The 13,333-nt window shown below is 57.2% G+C and overlaps 1 protein-coding gene across 16 annotated transcripts in view; it reads left to right on the forward strand.

The window, feature by feature from the left end:
* SGIP1 (SH3GL interacting endocytic adaptor 1) overlaps positions 1 to 13,333 on the forward strand; it is a 48,717-nt gene that overhangs the window by 29,416 nt on the left and 5,968 nt on the right. For 9 of the 16 annotated variants that reach the window (XM_032117931.1, XM_032117923.1, XM_032117924.1 and 6 more), the window contains 6 exons: positions 647 to 1,093; positions 3,708 to 3,829; positions 4,571 to 4,697; positions 7,064 to 7,123; positions 7,900 to 7,959; positions 12,936 to 13,047. In XM_032117931.1, the coding sequence (XP_031973822.1) occupies positions 647 to 1,093; positions 3,708 to 3,829; positions 4,571 to 4,697; positions 7,064 to 7,123; positions 7,900 to 7,959; positions 12,936 to 13,047 (928 nt within the window). The remainder of the gene's footprint in view (positions 1 to 646; positions 1,094 to 3,707; positions 3,830 to 4,570; positions 4,698 to 7,063; positions 7,124 to 7,899; positions 7,960 to 12,935; positions 13,048 to 13,333) is intronic. The other 7 variants (XM_032117926.1, XM_032117925.1, XM_032117933.1 and 4 more) reach the window with 7 other exon arrangements.

Raw genomic sequence — 13,333 nt, forward strand, 5'->3', positions numbered from 1 at the left:
GAGCAGGGATGGGGTGATGCTGTTTCAGTGTTAGGATCTCCCTTCCCTGGATGTGAAATGCTTGGCTGATGGATCTGTGGTGGTTCTGGAGTCAGGTGGGAATGTTGGTGTGTGGTGGCTCAGTGAGCAGAGCTCTGAAGTCCCGATCTGTTCCCGCTTGTGGCTGGAATAACATTCCCTGTGGCTGGAATACATTCCCTGTGTGCATCCTGTGCTGCATGTCCAGCCTCCAGCAGTGTCCAAGCAGCATGTTGAAATATATATATTTATACCTGAGTGTTTATAAATATATATTCAGACAGAGAGTGGGGCGTGCCAGAGTGCTGAGTGCACACCTTTGGTATCTGCTGGTACCTCCGAGCTGCTGATAAGGACGTGATGTGGTTTAGAGGACAAAAAAGGCTGTCAGTTTGGGGGGATTTGGGATTCTTGGCTCGTGGTGCATGCTCCCTCCTCCAGCCTCTGGATCCCGCAGGATTCATTCCATGTCGCACATGGCTGTGGTGGAAACGTTCTTGCCCATGAATTATATAAATAGAAATAAGAAAAGGTGTTTTTGGGGCCTCTCCCGTAGAAGTAGAGCCCGTAGAGAGTAGCGGAGCCCTCGCTTAATGCTCGGTGTAAAATAAACCTCCTCTGACCACAGGAGGGGACCAGGCAGCAGCAGAGCCCAAACGGGACAAACTCCCGTCCATCAATGACTTGGACAGCATTTTTGGCCCCGTGCCGTCCCCCAAATCTGTTGCTGCCACCGCGGAAGACAAGTGGGTCAATTTTTCCGATCAATCCCCGGAAAACGCGCCTCCGGAATTGTCGCCCCGGGACAAAGCCCCGTCCCCGCCGGCGGCCGCGGGCAGCCCGGCCAGCGCTCCGGCCGAGCATCCCCGCCCGCTGCCCTCGCCGCTGCAGCTCGAAGACGTTCCCAAGAAGCTTTCCGAGCAGCCCCACCTTAAGGATGATTCCGCCGAGCCGGTCGCCTCTCCCAAAGATTTTGGGCCGGGCCAAAGAGCCACCCCGCCGCCCCCTCCGCCGCCCACCTACCGCGCGGTGGTGTCGTCCCCCGGACCGGGCGCCAGCACGGGAAGCACCAGCGGTACGTGCTGAGAGCTCGGGTGTGCTTCGGTGTGCCCGTGCTGACCGCCGCCGTCCCCTCCCGCCTGGCTGTGCCCGTGCCCGGCCGTCCCGTGCTTCCAGCGTGTGTCCCGCGCCTCCCGTGTCCTTCCCTGCCCCTCGCTGTGCTCCTGTGGGGCGGCTTCCCCAAAGCTCCCGGGAGCCGCACCCCAAAATTGGGCGCGGGGTTGTTGTTGCTGCAGTTTTGTCCTCCGTGAGTATAGAAATGTTTCAGGCAAATCATCTGAGCGAGCCTCAGATCCCGGGGGGTTTTAAATCGAGTCCTCTCACCCCGATTATTTACAGGTCTGAGCGGTGCTTGGTCCTTCCTGGCTCTGGGTGGGGATGCTCAGCTGGGGATGGGGAGATGTGTTCCAGGGTGAGCCTCTCCCACGGGAGAGCCTGCTGCCTCTGCCTGCCTTCACCTGCTTCATTAGAAATGTTCATTAGGTCCAGCGAGCTCGGGGAGGCTCGGTTTCCTCACCCTCCTTGCTTGAGGAGCTGCAGCCTGAGCCTGCTCTTTTAGGGCCTGACCCCAGTTCAGCCCTGTGTTCCCATCCTGCACCCACCAGCGGTGATTTTTGAGGGAATCACCTCACAGAGCCTTGAGGAACCTGCACCGGTGGTGGGGTGGGTGTGCAGCCCCCCAGCTCCGTATCCCACCACTGTCACCCTCGTCACGGGAGCTTGGAAGTTGTGTCACTGCCTGGGGCGTTCGTCACCTCTACGGAGGGGGCCCCGAGTGTGGCTGGTGCTGTGAGTGTGGCTTTGCTTCAGTGCTGGTGGCTTTTCTGTGCTGGTTTGGGGGTGGCTGGGGGGCCCTGTGGGGGCTGCAGTGTCCAGCTGCTGCTGCCACTGCTGGAGCTGGGCCTTCTCCAGGAGCTTCCAGCAGCAGGAACCACCAGGATTCATCCTGCACTGCTCTCCAGCCCCTTCCCAGCTGAGTGCAGGATGGAGACGTGCTGGGGCTCCCCATGTGGGAGCGGATGAAATGGAGAAGCCCTGCTCAGCCTGTCCCAGAAGATCCACATCCCTTCTCCCCAGGAATTGTCTCCTGGCTCAGTTCTGGACTGCTTTGCATCCTGCTGCACCTCGGCATTCCCCAGCGCAGCGAACTGGAAAATGGAAGAGTGGACACAGCCACCCAAAAATGGTGCAAATCCTCCAAAAGCTGCAGCCCGTGGCAGCTGATCCAGGGGTGTGGCACAGACCCAGCACCTGTCCTTCCACCCTCCCAAGGCCGGTTTTTGGGTGCTGGGGAGCAGAGCCATGCCAGGATCCCCTCCTGCCTTCAGCTCCTGTGGGTGTCCCCGAGGCAGGGCTGGGGCCCTGTGCGGGGTCACGGTGGAAGGGTGGGGTTGGAAGGGATCTCAGAGCTCATCTTGTTCCAGCCCCGTTCCACCACACCACGCTGCTCCAAGCCCAGCCTTCCAGCAGGTTTCTGATTCCATGCTGGTTTCCACATGCTGTCAGTTTCTGGTGCTAGGAAATACCCATTCCCCGGACAGAAGCCACCATCTGGCAGGGCTTTGGCTACCTGGTGGCCACAGAACCCTCCCTGTGCCACTCACAAGGATATTTTCCCACAATGTTTCCTATTTTGTCAGGCTTTTATTAGGATAAGGAAGGGGAAAATTCAAGCTTTGGTTGCCAAATTAGGCTTTTTAATAAAAGTGGCCTGAATGTTGGATTTGTGCAGAGGAAGGACTGGAATTTACTCCCTTTAAGCCAGGCCCTCTCTTGTCTGAGCCTGCTCTCCTTCACCTCCTGTCGTTTCTATAAATCCAGCTTTGCTCCTTCCTTAATCTGGGTCTCACCCAAACGATTTAGGAAATTATTCTCTTGGAAGTGGGAAAATTATTAAGTCATCATCTCATCAGTGTGAGCCAACCCTGGGGCTGCTGAGCTCCGTGGAAGTTCATGGCAAACACTGGGTCAGTTGTCCTGGGAATGGGGACTGAATTCCCTCCCACTCCTGCTGCCCTTCACGTCCTGGTGCCACCCCTGCCCGCTCTGTCCAGCTCCAGTCATTGCTGGACTCCTCCTGGAAGGAATTCCTGTGTGTGGAGTGAAGCAGGCTCCTGGATCTCTGGTGAAGCACCTGTTGGAATTTCCATTGGATCCCAAAAATCCCCCTTTGCAGCAGGGCCAGGGCCCATGTGAGCCCTGGGATCAGCACCCCTTCCTCTGGGAGCCTCTTCCAGAGGGTTGGGATTTGTGTGGGAGATTTGCTCCCAGCACATCCCAGAACCTTCCCCTTCCACCCTTTCCCTTCTGTGCTGGGACAAAGCTTTATCCCTGTGCTGCAGATCCCTAATTCCCGGTTGTGCTGCCCCTGGAGCAGTGGTTCATCCATCACCATCTTCCCGCTGCCCCCGTTTTTTTGGGAGAGCTGTACGACTCCTCTGATAACAACTTTGCTGAGGGAACCGGGCACTGAGCAGCCCCTGCCAGGACCCCGTGGGCATCAGCAATCCTGGAACGTTCCGTGCAAAGCTGCTGGGCTGTGCCGTGGTCACGGGGAGCTCGTGGGGCTCTGGGGTGGGCACCCGTGGGGGCACAGCTCGTGGGGCGCTCACAGCTCCCGTTTGTTGCAGGTTCCTCGTCCCCGGCTCGCCCCGGAACGCCGCTGGCCACATGTGGCACCCCCCCGCCGCCGCCGCCCCGGCCCCCGTCCCGGCCCAAGCTGCCCCCTGGCAAACCCCCCGTCAGCGACGTGGTACGTGGGGGGCACCGGGGCCACGGCAGGGATGTGCGAGGGGTGGTGGTGGGTGGCATTGCCAGTCTGGAACGAGACAGTGGAGCGGAGCGGTCACCGGGATGGGCTGGGGATTGTTTACTAGGATTTGTCCGCTGGGGTGAATTCCCTGTGGGAAGGGCTGTGCCCACCTCTGCTCTGCCAGTCTGGTGATGCCAACCGTGGGCAAACCGCGGTCCGCAGTCGTGGCAGAGGCAGGGAATGGGCTGAGATGGGAACGTGCCCCAGGGAAGGGTCTGGGGGCGGGGCAGAGCGCATCGGGCTGTCCCGGGAACGGTGGACCCAGCTGGGCCGTGGTGTCCTGTCCTGCTGCCCCCGGCTGCTTCAGGTAAGGTGTGAGGGTTTTAGGATTGATCCCAAAGGATCCCTGAGGGCCTGGGGAGCTGGCATCTGGTGGGCACTGCTCCCTTCCTGGTGCCGAGCCCATCCCATCCATCCCACAGCCCCTGGGGGCTCCCATCCTCAGCGTGGATGGGTGGGAATCTCAAACGCCCACCCCCACACGATGGTGGGGATAATCTGTTTTCCCAGCTCCGAGCTCAAATGCCATTGGCACTAAAAGAACTCATTCCAGTTTTTCCTCCGGGACACCAGTGGAGCAATCAGGAGGCTCTGAGGGTCCAGGCAAAACTTTATTGGTTTGATGCAAACGTTTCTGTGCAGATTTGCTTTAACTCTGTGTTGTTTTATGTTTCTCTCCAGTCCAGGCCTTTTAGCCCTCCCATCCACTCCTCCAGCCCTCCTCCGATAGCACCTCTAGCTCGTGCTGAAAGTACTTCTTCCATATCTTCCACCAATTCCCTGAGTGCAGCCACCACTCCCACCGTCGGTAAACACACACAGCACTGCTGTTCTTTCACCTTTCCTACGTCCTCCAGTAATTCCCGAGGCCTTTTCACTCGCTAGATCGTTCTTTGGGGTTGGATTCGTTAGCTTTCATCAGGGTTTTAAATGCTAGCAGGGATTTGAGGGGGGTGATGGATCAGGAGGGTGATGCTGGGAGGGAAGTTTTTCCAAATGTTGTGGGAAATGGATGTTTGGTGAAAGTCAAGGGAATTGTAATGTGAAATGTGGTTCTGGGCTGTAAATTGGGGCAAAATAAGCTTTTCTTGCAGGGGATGCTTGTGCCTGGAGGGGAGTGGGGCTGGAAGCCAGACCTTGGGATCCAGGAATATTAAGTCTCTTGGAATGTCTTAAATTCACACTTCCCCTTAAAGCGGTAACAGGAAAAGGGGTCTTGGAAAAGCCTCTTCCCAGCCACTTGGCACGTCCTAGAGCAGAACCAAACGCTGCAGTTTCCTTTCGGAGGAGCGTCCTGAAAAGAATGGGGTTTGCCAAAACCCCGGGGCTCAGACAAGGAGTGGGAATCGAGTCTGGCTGGCAGCTCCCAGCTCCAGGCGCTGGGTCCCCCCACACCTCCCTCCTCCATCCCCTCCTGTCCCCTCCTGTCCCCCCATCCCTGCTGCCAGCGCTCCCCCCCTCCATCCCCGCCACCCCCTGGCTGCCAGCCCCTCGCCCCTCGCTTCCTGCAGCTCCATCTTCTCCCAGGAGCACCCTCCTCCTTTGTCTTCTCTTCCCAACCCTCTGGAAAACCCAGCCTGGCGGGAGTTCCCGTGCGCTCGGCCACCGTGCTGGCTGCAGCGTTTGCCGCTGCTGTCACCGTGGGGAGCGGTGGCATTGCCACCAACCCCGCCTGTGGCAGCTGGAAGGTGCTGGTGACGGCGCTGTCCCCGCGGTGCCGGTGGCACCGAGCCCTCCCCGTGGGTTTGCTGGAGTCTCCGACTGCGTCTCCATCCTGTCGTTGCTTCACTCTCAGCTGTTGTGGGTGCTCGTACCTGTTCCGGCTCTTGTCACTGTCACAGCACCTCGCTGGGGAAAGCGCCACCTGGAGCGAGGGGCAGCCAGCCCTGAGCGTCCCCTGTGCCACAGGCCACCGCTGCTGGCACTGGCAGTGGCCTTGACTGGTGCCTGAGGGCACGGTGGCCACAGGGACGTGGTTTTGGTGGAGGGGACAGCCAGGCTGAGAACAGGGATGGTCCCAGGGGCTGCAGGAGGCTGGGAAGGGCGATGGGAGCGGGCTGAGGGCTGCTCCCACCTCTCGAGGTGCCTCAGGCTCTCAGTTTAGATTTATTTTTTTCTCTCATACATTTTTTGGGAACAAGAGCTGCTGTTGGGTGTTTTAACCACCTCCCCACGCTGAGCAGGGGGGGTGAAGCTGCTGGGCTGGGGTCCCAGACTGGGGTCCCACCCCCTCCATGGGGGTTTCCTTGGAGGAGAGCCAAAATCAGGGCTCTGGCGTCACCCCTGATGGGGAGCTCCAAATGGAGCCCTGATGGGGCAGCCAGGAGGAGCATCCTATGTTTTGCATCTCCAGCTCCATGCGGAGATTATGCTGAGTGGGAAGGGATCCACCAGGATCACTGATCCAATTCCTGCCCTACACAGACACCCTAACAATCCCAGCCTGGGCATCCCTGGCAGTGTTGTCCCAACGCTCCTGGGGCTCTGGCAGCCTCAGGGCCGTGCCCATTCCCTGGGGAGCCTGGGCAGTGCCCAGCACCCTCTGGATGAGGAACCTTTTCAGCTGGCATCCAACCTAAACCTTGGGAAAAGCTGGATGGGGGACAGGCAGGGACAGACAGGGTTTGGGATCTGCATTGGGAAAGCATCTCCTTGTCCCCACCAAGGCAAGGGCGGGCGCTGGTGCTGGGCGAGCATCCAGGAAAACCCACAGCAGAGAAGGGAGCACTTCTAATTCCCAAATGAGGAGAAGCTGGGGTGGGAGGTGTGCAGGGATGGGCAGGTCTGGGATCAGGGAGCACTGCAGGTCACGGGGGTCTGGGACACCCCAATGCAGCTGGGGCTGGAGTCCGTCTCCACCGCATTCCCCGTTCCCTGTGGCAAAGTCCGATGGAGTTTGTCCAAGAGCATGTGAAAGGTTGTTCCATCTCCGTGTCCTCCGTGCTGTTCTGGTGTGCTTTCCTCGTTGGCTGCGTGTCAGTCTGGACAATTCCTGGCAGAGCAAGGAGCTGGTTTATTCCCGTGTCGGTGCCCCTTCCGTCATCTCTCTGTCTCTCCGTTGATACAAGTGCGCTGCTTGGTTTCACCTGGGATCCGTGTTTTCATTCTTTTTGTGTTCTTCTTTTCTTTTTTCTTTCTTTCTTTCCTTTGCGTTTCTTCTGCTTGTGTTATCAGAGGATGATGCTTTTATTGCCAAACTGCCCGCGTTTGAAAGGCGCAGTGAAACGCCGGCAGGTACTGTACTAGCAGGGAGTTTTCCAAGAAATCCGCCTTCGGAGCGGCACCCACCGCTCGCAGCACCTTGCATGACAGTTTCTCAGTGACTCAAAGGACTCGGAGGTGGAAGGTTGGCACCTCCCAAATTCCAAAAGGTTCATTTAGCAGCTCAAAAAGCTGTTTCTCCCCACCCCCCACACACACCCCATCCCGAGTTATTCCAGTGTGGTGGCTTTGGAGGCGGTGGGAGTGCAGGGAGCTGGTTGTGACGGGAAAGGGAAGATTCCAGCTAGGGTCTGCTGCTCTGTGTGCGTGTGTCTGGTTCTCTGCAAGTGTCGTGTCCTGAGATGCGAGAGCAAACAGCCACGTGTCACTGTCCCTGAGTGTCCCTGCGGGGTGGCATTCCCGCCGGGAATGCTGGCGGAGGCGGCGCCGGCGCTGAGGGGCGCAGGGCGCGCTGGCCCCGCTCCGCGCAGGCAGAACACGCTGACGGATGCATGAGCCGACAAAGCCTCTTCTACTGTAGCCAAAAAAAAAAGCGAGAGCACCCCTCCAAACTGCTCACCCAGCGGGCAGAACGACTCTTCCATCTGGGCTTCCATAGCTTTGCTTTCCGCTTTGTCTCCCAAGCCAGCGCCCGGGTGTCACGCCCCTGTCCCTGCACGTGTGACCGCCCTGCAGCGCCCGCCCCCTCCCCGTAGCGACATTAATGACCTGCTCTGTGACTCACACTGTGTCCTTCTCTCTCCCTCTCCTTGACCTTTCCCATCCCGCTTCAACTCCTGGCCATACAGAGAATGAACAGCCTTCCCTCGTTTGGTTTGACAGAGGAAAGTTTTATTTGACTTTCGAAGGTAAGTTGTGCAAAGCACGCCCGGTAACCACTCGCTCTCCCCCGCTCTCGCTCTCTCGCTCCCGGGGTTCCCTTCCGAGGCTCCATCCAATCCAGCTTTCCAGGCTCCATCCAATCGAGCTTCCCGTGCGGAATGCTATGGCTACTTAGATGACATCGCCGGTCCGACCGGAATCGTTTTGATTTGATTTGTGCATTTTGTCCCGCTGATCTCTTGTTCCTCGTTGATTCCCTTTTCAAAAAACAAAACAAAACAACAACAACAAAAAAACCCACCAAAAAATTCCGCCCCAAACCAAAAACCCAAAACCCCAAACGAACATTCCGAATGTTCCCAGACGGAGGTGAAAACCAGGGAGCGGAGCCGCTTGCGCTGCCGAGGAACTTGACTCTGTCAACCAGGGCTTCTCTCCACTCTCCCCGCGAGCTGCTCGTTCCCCGGAGCGGGCTGGTTAATTCAAACCCAAAGGGTGTCGGCTTCGCTGCCTCCTCCCCACCTCCCATCCCAGTTTTCGGCAGGAAGGGCTCCGGGAATGCGCTGGCACTGCCAGCACCTCCCCTGCGCTGCTGCCAGGTTGTGCTGCTGGGGTGCTTGGTTGGAGGTGCTGGAGGTTTTTGGGTCCCTGGTGGATGAGGAGCGTTGGGGAGGATGCGGGGAGGGGAAACCCTCGGTTTGGGGCCGATGGCACCTTCTCCGAGCAGTGTCACATCCCAGAGGGGACAAAGGGTGAGTGGCCAGTCCCCCGAGGCTTTGGGGGAAGTTTCATCCCGCGGGCACTGAGCCAACATTATCCTTTCAACAAGAACGAAAAGCAGGAGGTTCGCTTGCAGCAGCGCGAGGAGCTTCAAATCCCCAGGGAAGCATTTGGGAGCTGTTGTGGTGCTTGCAGGCAGAGCTGGGGGTGCTGCTGGCACGGGGCGTGCCGGAGAATGTTCCATGTGTGATCCCAAAGTGTGTCCCCTCCTGCAAAGGAGTGGCCTGGGGTGGCACTGCCTGGCACGGGTTGTTGGGATCATGGAGCAAACCCCTGCAGGTGACCGTGATGGCTGAGCAGCAGCAGGAGGCAGGGATCAGGCTGGTGGTGACCAGGGGCGTTGGATCCTTCCTTTCCTCCTTTTTCCTTGGCTCCAAGGTCCCCACTCGGGCAATTCCCACTTTGATGTCCCCACTCCAGCGGCATCTCCCAGTTTAGACCCAGGAGAGGCCGTGGAGGAGCTGCCTCCTCCTGGTGCTCGGGGCAGTTTTGGTGTTTCCAGCTAAAATCCCGGCTTGGGTTTCCTTTCTCAGGTGCTTGCTGGGAGCTCTGGGAAGAGCTGAGGGCAGCAGGGACTGCGTTATCCCTCAGCACGGATATTCCAGCAGCACATTCCCCCTGCTCCGTGCTTCCTCCTGCCCCTCGCTCAGTCCAGCACCAGCACTGCACACCCACCTTTGGGGGTCTTCTTGTACCTTGGAATAGTACCCTTGTATTGGAATTCTTGGTTCTGGTGGTGTGAATGGTGTGGAGCACGGGGTGGGATTATCCTGGGAAAGCAGGAGTGTGGCACTGCCTCCGGGCTCATCCCAGAGCCCACGAAGGAGCTGTCTCACTTCCACACGCTGGATTTCCTGATTTACCTCTAAATATTTAAGCCCAACTTGAAAATAAAAAAGATGAACTTCATCTGCAGGGAAGTGAGAGGAGATCTGCTGAGTTTGGCGTCTGGAACTCAGGGCATGGAATGCCAGAAGGGAAATCATGGTTTCTGTCTGGATTTGGGTTTTTTTTTTTTTTTGTGGCAAGATCCGTGTGCTTGATGAACATGGGGCAGTTTGTTCCTGTGTGAAAAGAGATGTGGCGATGCTCTCATGCAGAGTCATGTTCTGGGATCCCTGGCTACTCCAAAGCTGCATTTTCCACCTTTTTTAGGGAAAAATAAGGCAGATTAAGCTGGTCTGCTCCTTATGGCTGGATCCAAAGCTCCATAAAGTGGGTTTATTTTTGCCTCCGTGATTATCAGGTCGTTTATGCAAATGAAATGTTCATAAAAATGACTTCAGAAGCAGGAGCTGAAAAGGCAAGTTTGGAGTGGAGTTGTGCCACAGCAACTGGATTGGTCTCTCAGGTTTCTGGAAAATAATTCTAATGCTTATAATAGTTTATACTTTTCTTTTGTAGCGAAAACCTGAGTTTTCACTATTTATTCCTTCTCTGAAGCCATGAAGAGAAGAATTTATGGATTCATGAGGGAAGAGTGGAGGGAACCAAGAACCCTAATTCCACCCACATGATTTTTAGATAATTAGAAATGAGGATGTTTTGTTGTTACTGATGCTCGGATGGACTCAGATTCCCACAGCCCAGCTGAGCCTGCTCAGGGGATCCATGAGATCTCCCTGTGTATTCCTGATTTTTCATCCTGGAGAATCAAGGAATTTCATACAGATGCAGAGAAACAGGGGAAAAGGAGGAGATGGGAAACAAGGAGAAAGGTGTGGTGGTGCGGGAGACCCCTGCCCCTCATTCCATACCCTGGTGCGGGGTCCAGGCTAAACCCAGCTGGAGTTTGCACATTTGGGAAGTGGGCTTTTCCTTTTCCAAGGAATGATGATTCCATTGCCAAGCCCTTCCTTGTGCCTTCCCTATGAGATGAGCCTGAGGCTCCTCTGCTTGGTGACACCTCCGGTTTCCCCCTCCACAGCCAGACTTTGTGGATGTTTTTGGAATCCCATCTGTATTTCCAGGTGGATGCAGTGGGAATATCCCGCTGCTGGGATATCAGCTGGGTGTGATGCTCTGAGGGGTTGTTGCTCTGGGTGGGGAGCAAGGATTTGCTCCCAGTGGTGTGTTTGGAAAGGATTGATAGAAAATGTGCTGTCCCATGTCCTGCACGTCCCCTCAGTCACGGGGCTTTGGGGTTTGGCGTCCCGTGGCTTTAGGGAGCTGCTCGTGCCCTCATCTGGAACTGTGTCTATCCTTCAGTGGGATGTCCATCAGGGAATCCCTGAGGGATATCCTGGGCTGTGGCCTCGGGAGCAAGAGGCTCTGGGCTCATTAGGGTAATTAATTAATAATTAATGGCTGCGTGTGTGGCAATGGGTCTGGCGTGTGGGGGAGATGTTGCAGCTGCCCATCCCGGAACAGCCGGATACGCTCCCTGAGCATCCTCATCCCGGGCTGCAGCTGGGATCCCCGATTCCCCTGAGCCTCTTCGGATGCGTGACCGAGAGGGACACGTGTGGCTGCATCCATTTTTTACACTTTTAGGCTGCATTAGATCTTGGAAGGGAAAATCCTTCATCTGTGCCTCTAGGAAAGAGCACTTAGGATTTATCCATTAACGCACGGGTGCCTTGGGAAGGTGTGAGGAATCCTCCTTGTTGGTGAAAACCATAATTTCTCCCATTAATACACCCAAACTCAAAGTGTAATTGAAGTGACAGAAGTGCTTCCCCCCAGGAGATGTTGCAAATCCCAATTTCCTGCCCCCAAACCCTGTTATTCACTGGGGCAGCAATGGGAAGCAGCAGAGAAAGAAGGGAAGGGATCATTTTTGAGGATAGCCCAAGCAGAAGAGCTCACCAGGAACGTGGCACATTTTGCTCGGCGTTGCATCCTCCTCATCCGCTGCCTGTGGAGGTGCTGCCCATCCCGGGGCTGGCGTTGGAATTCCTACGGCTCTGGCTGGAGCTGGCAGGGGCTCACACGCTCCGAGCAAACCCCGGGCTGGATCCATCCACCCGTCCACCCACCCGGTGATGACAGTGACGGAGTGAGGGGGTCCCTGGATAAGGTGCCCCTCTGGAGTCCTCTGCTGTTCCTTTTTAGCTGGTTTGGGGCAAAATAATCCTCGTGCTTCACCTGGTGTACAGAATGTGGGATGAAAAAAAGGTTCCAAAGGGGCATTGCAGGAAATAGAGGAGGCTGAAGGGCACTGCCAGGGCAGGGAGTGACCTCTCCAGGAGCTTTGGGGTGGTACAACACCTTGTACATCTGGGCTGATCTTTGGATGCTTTCCGTTGGGAAGAGGTGAGGGCTTGGCTATGCCAACCCCTTGGTGGTGGGCACAGAGCTTGTGGTCCCACAGAGGGTTTCCAGCATGCCAGGGGCACCTGCAGTGATGATTTCATCCTCAAATGTCTTTTGGAAGCAACAATTCCTGGCCAGCCAAGGGAAACCCGTGTGTGACCCTGCAGGGCTGAATTATTTCAGAGCCTGGTGAGTGTCCATGGATGCACAGCACCACCGAAGCAAACTTTTCCCCTTTTTCAAATCATGGAATCCGAGAATGGTTTGGCTTGGTTGGAACGTTAAATCTTGGCTCATTCCAGCCCTGCCATGGGCAGGGACAGCTTCCACCATCCCAGGTGGCTCCTGTCCAGGCTGGCCTTGGACACTGCCAGGGATCCAGGGGCAGCCACGGCTGCTCTGGGCACCCTGTGCCAGGGCCTCTGTTCTTCCAGGTTTCTGATGATTTGCAGATTTCCCGTCGGGCACTGAGGGTTTTGTGGAACGAGCAGGGTGTGAAGGATGCTCCTGGCACAGCGGGCAGGAGAGGAGAGCAGAGCGTGCCGGGGACTGCAGGATTCCCCTGAGCTTGGGGGGACATCAGGGGGACACTGCCAACACCCCGATCCCCAGGGGCAGCCTGAGCTCCCCGGGGGTGACACAATGAACCCCCCCAGCCCCTTTTTGCGGGGCCCAAAAAGCGACTGCAAAAACTGTCATGCAAAGCTGCCGTGTGGCAGCCCCCGCGCCGGGGGCCCCGCATGCTGCTCCCGCCTGGCCATCTCCATCCTTTTCTTTGCTTGCTTTTGGCAGCGGGGGGAAAAAATCACTTTCCAAACGTTTTGAAAGCCTCATCCAAAGCCTGGGGGATTTTTTTGGTGATGATTTGCCCATCGAGTCAGGCTGGGGGGCACAGCGAGCTGCCAGTCCCGGGGAGCGGGGCCGTGGTGCCCGGGGGTGCCAAGGGGTGCTGTTTGCTCTGTTGCAGGCTCGTCGCGGGGGCCCAGCCCCCTCACCATGGGGGCACAGGACACCCTGCCCGTGGCCGCTGCCTTCACCGAAACCGTCAACGCGTACTTCAAAGGGGCCGACCCCAACAAGTAGGTGCCGACCCCCAGGGTCGGGGTGTCCCTGGGGGGGTTTTGGGGTTGGGACAGGCAGAGGGTGCTGGAGAGGCTTTGTGAGGGATGGGGAGGGGGACAGGAGGTGATGTGGGCTCGGCATGTGCGTGTTGGGGTGTCCAGGGGTGGGACACGGCTGGGGTGCCCTGTTTGACAGGGAGGTGAGGACTTGGTGTGAGGAATCTCAGAGAGCAGCACGGGAAGGGTGGGAGGGGGCTGCACCTTCCCTCCCCATGCCCTGACCAAAATGGGATGGCATTCCAAC

Source organism: Corvus moneduloides, chromosome 9 (assembly GCF_009650955.1).
Source record: "Corvus moneduloides isolate bCorMon1 chromosome 9, bCorMon1.pri, whole genome shotgun sequence".
NCBI lineage: Eukaryota > Metazoa > Chordata > Aves > Passeriformes > Corvidae > Corvus > Corvus moneduloides.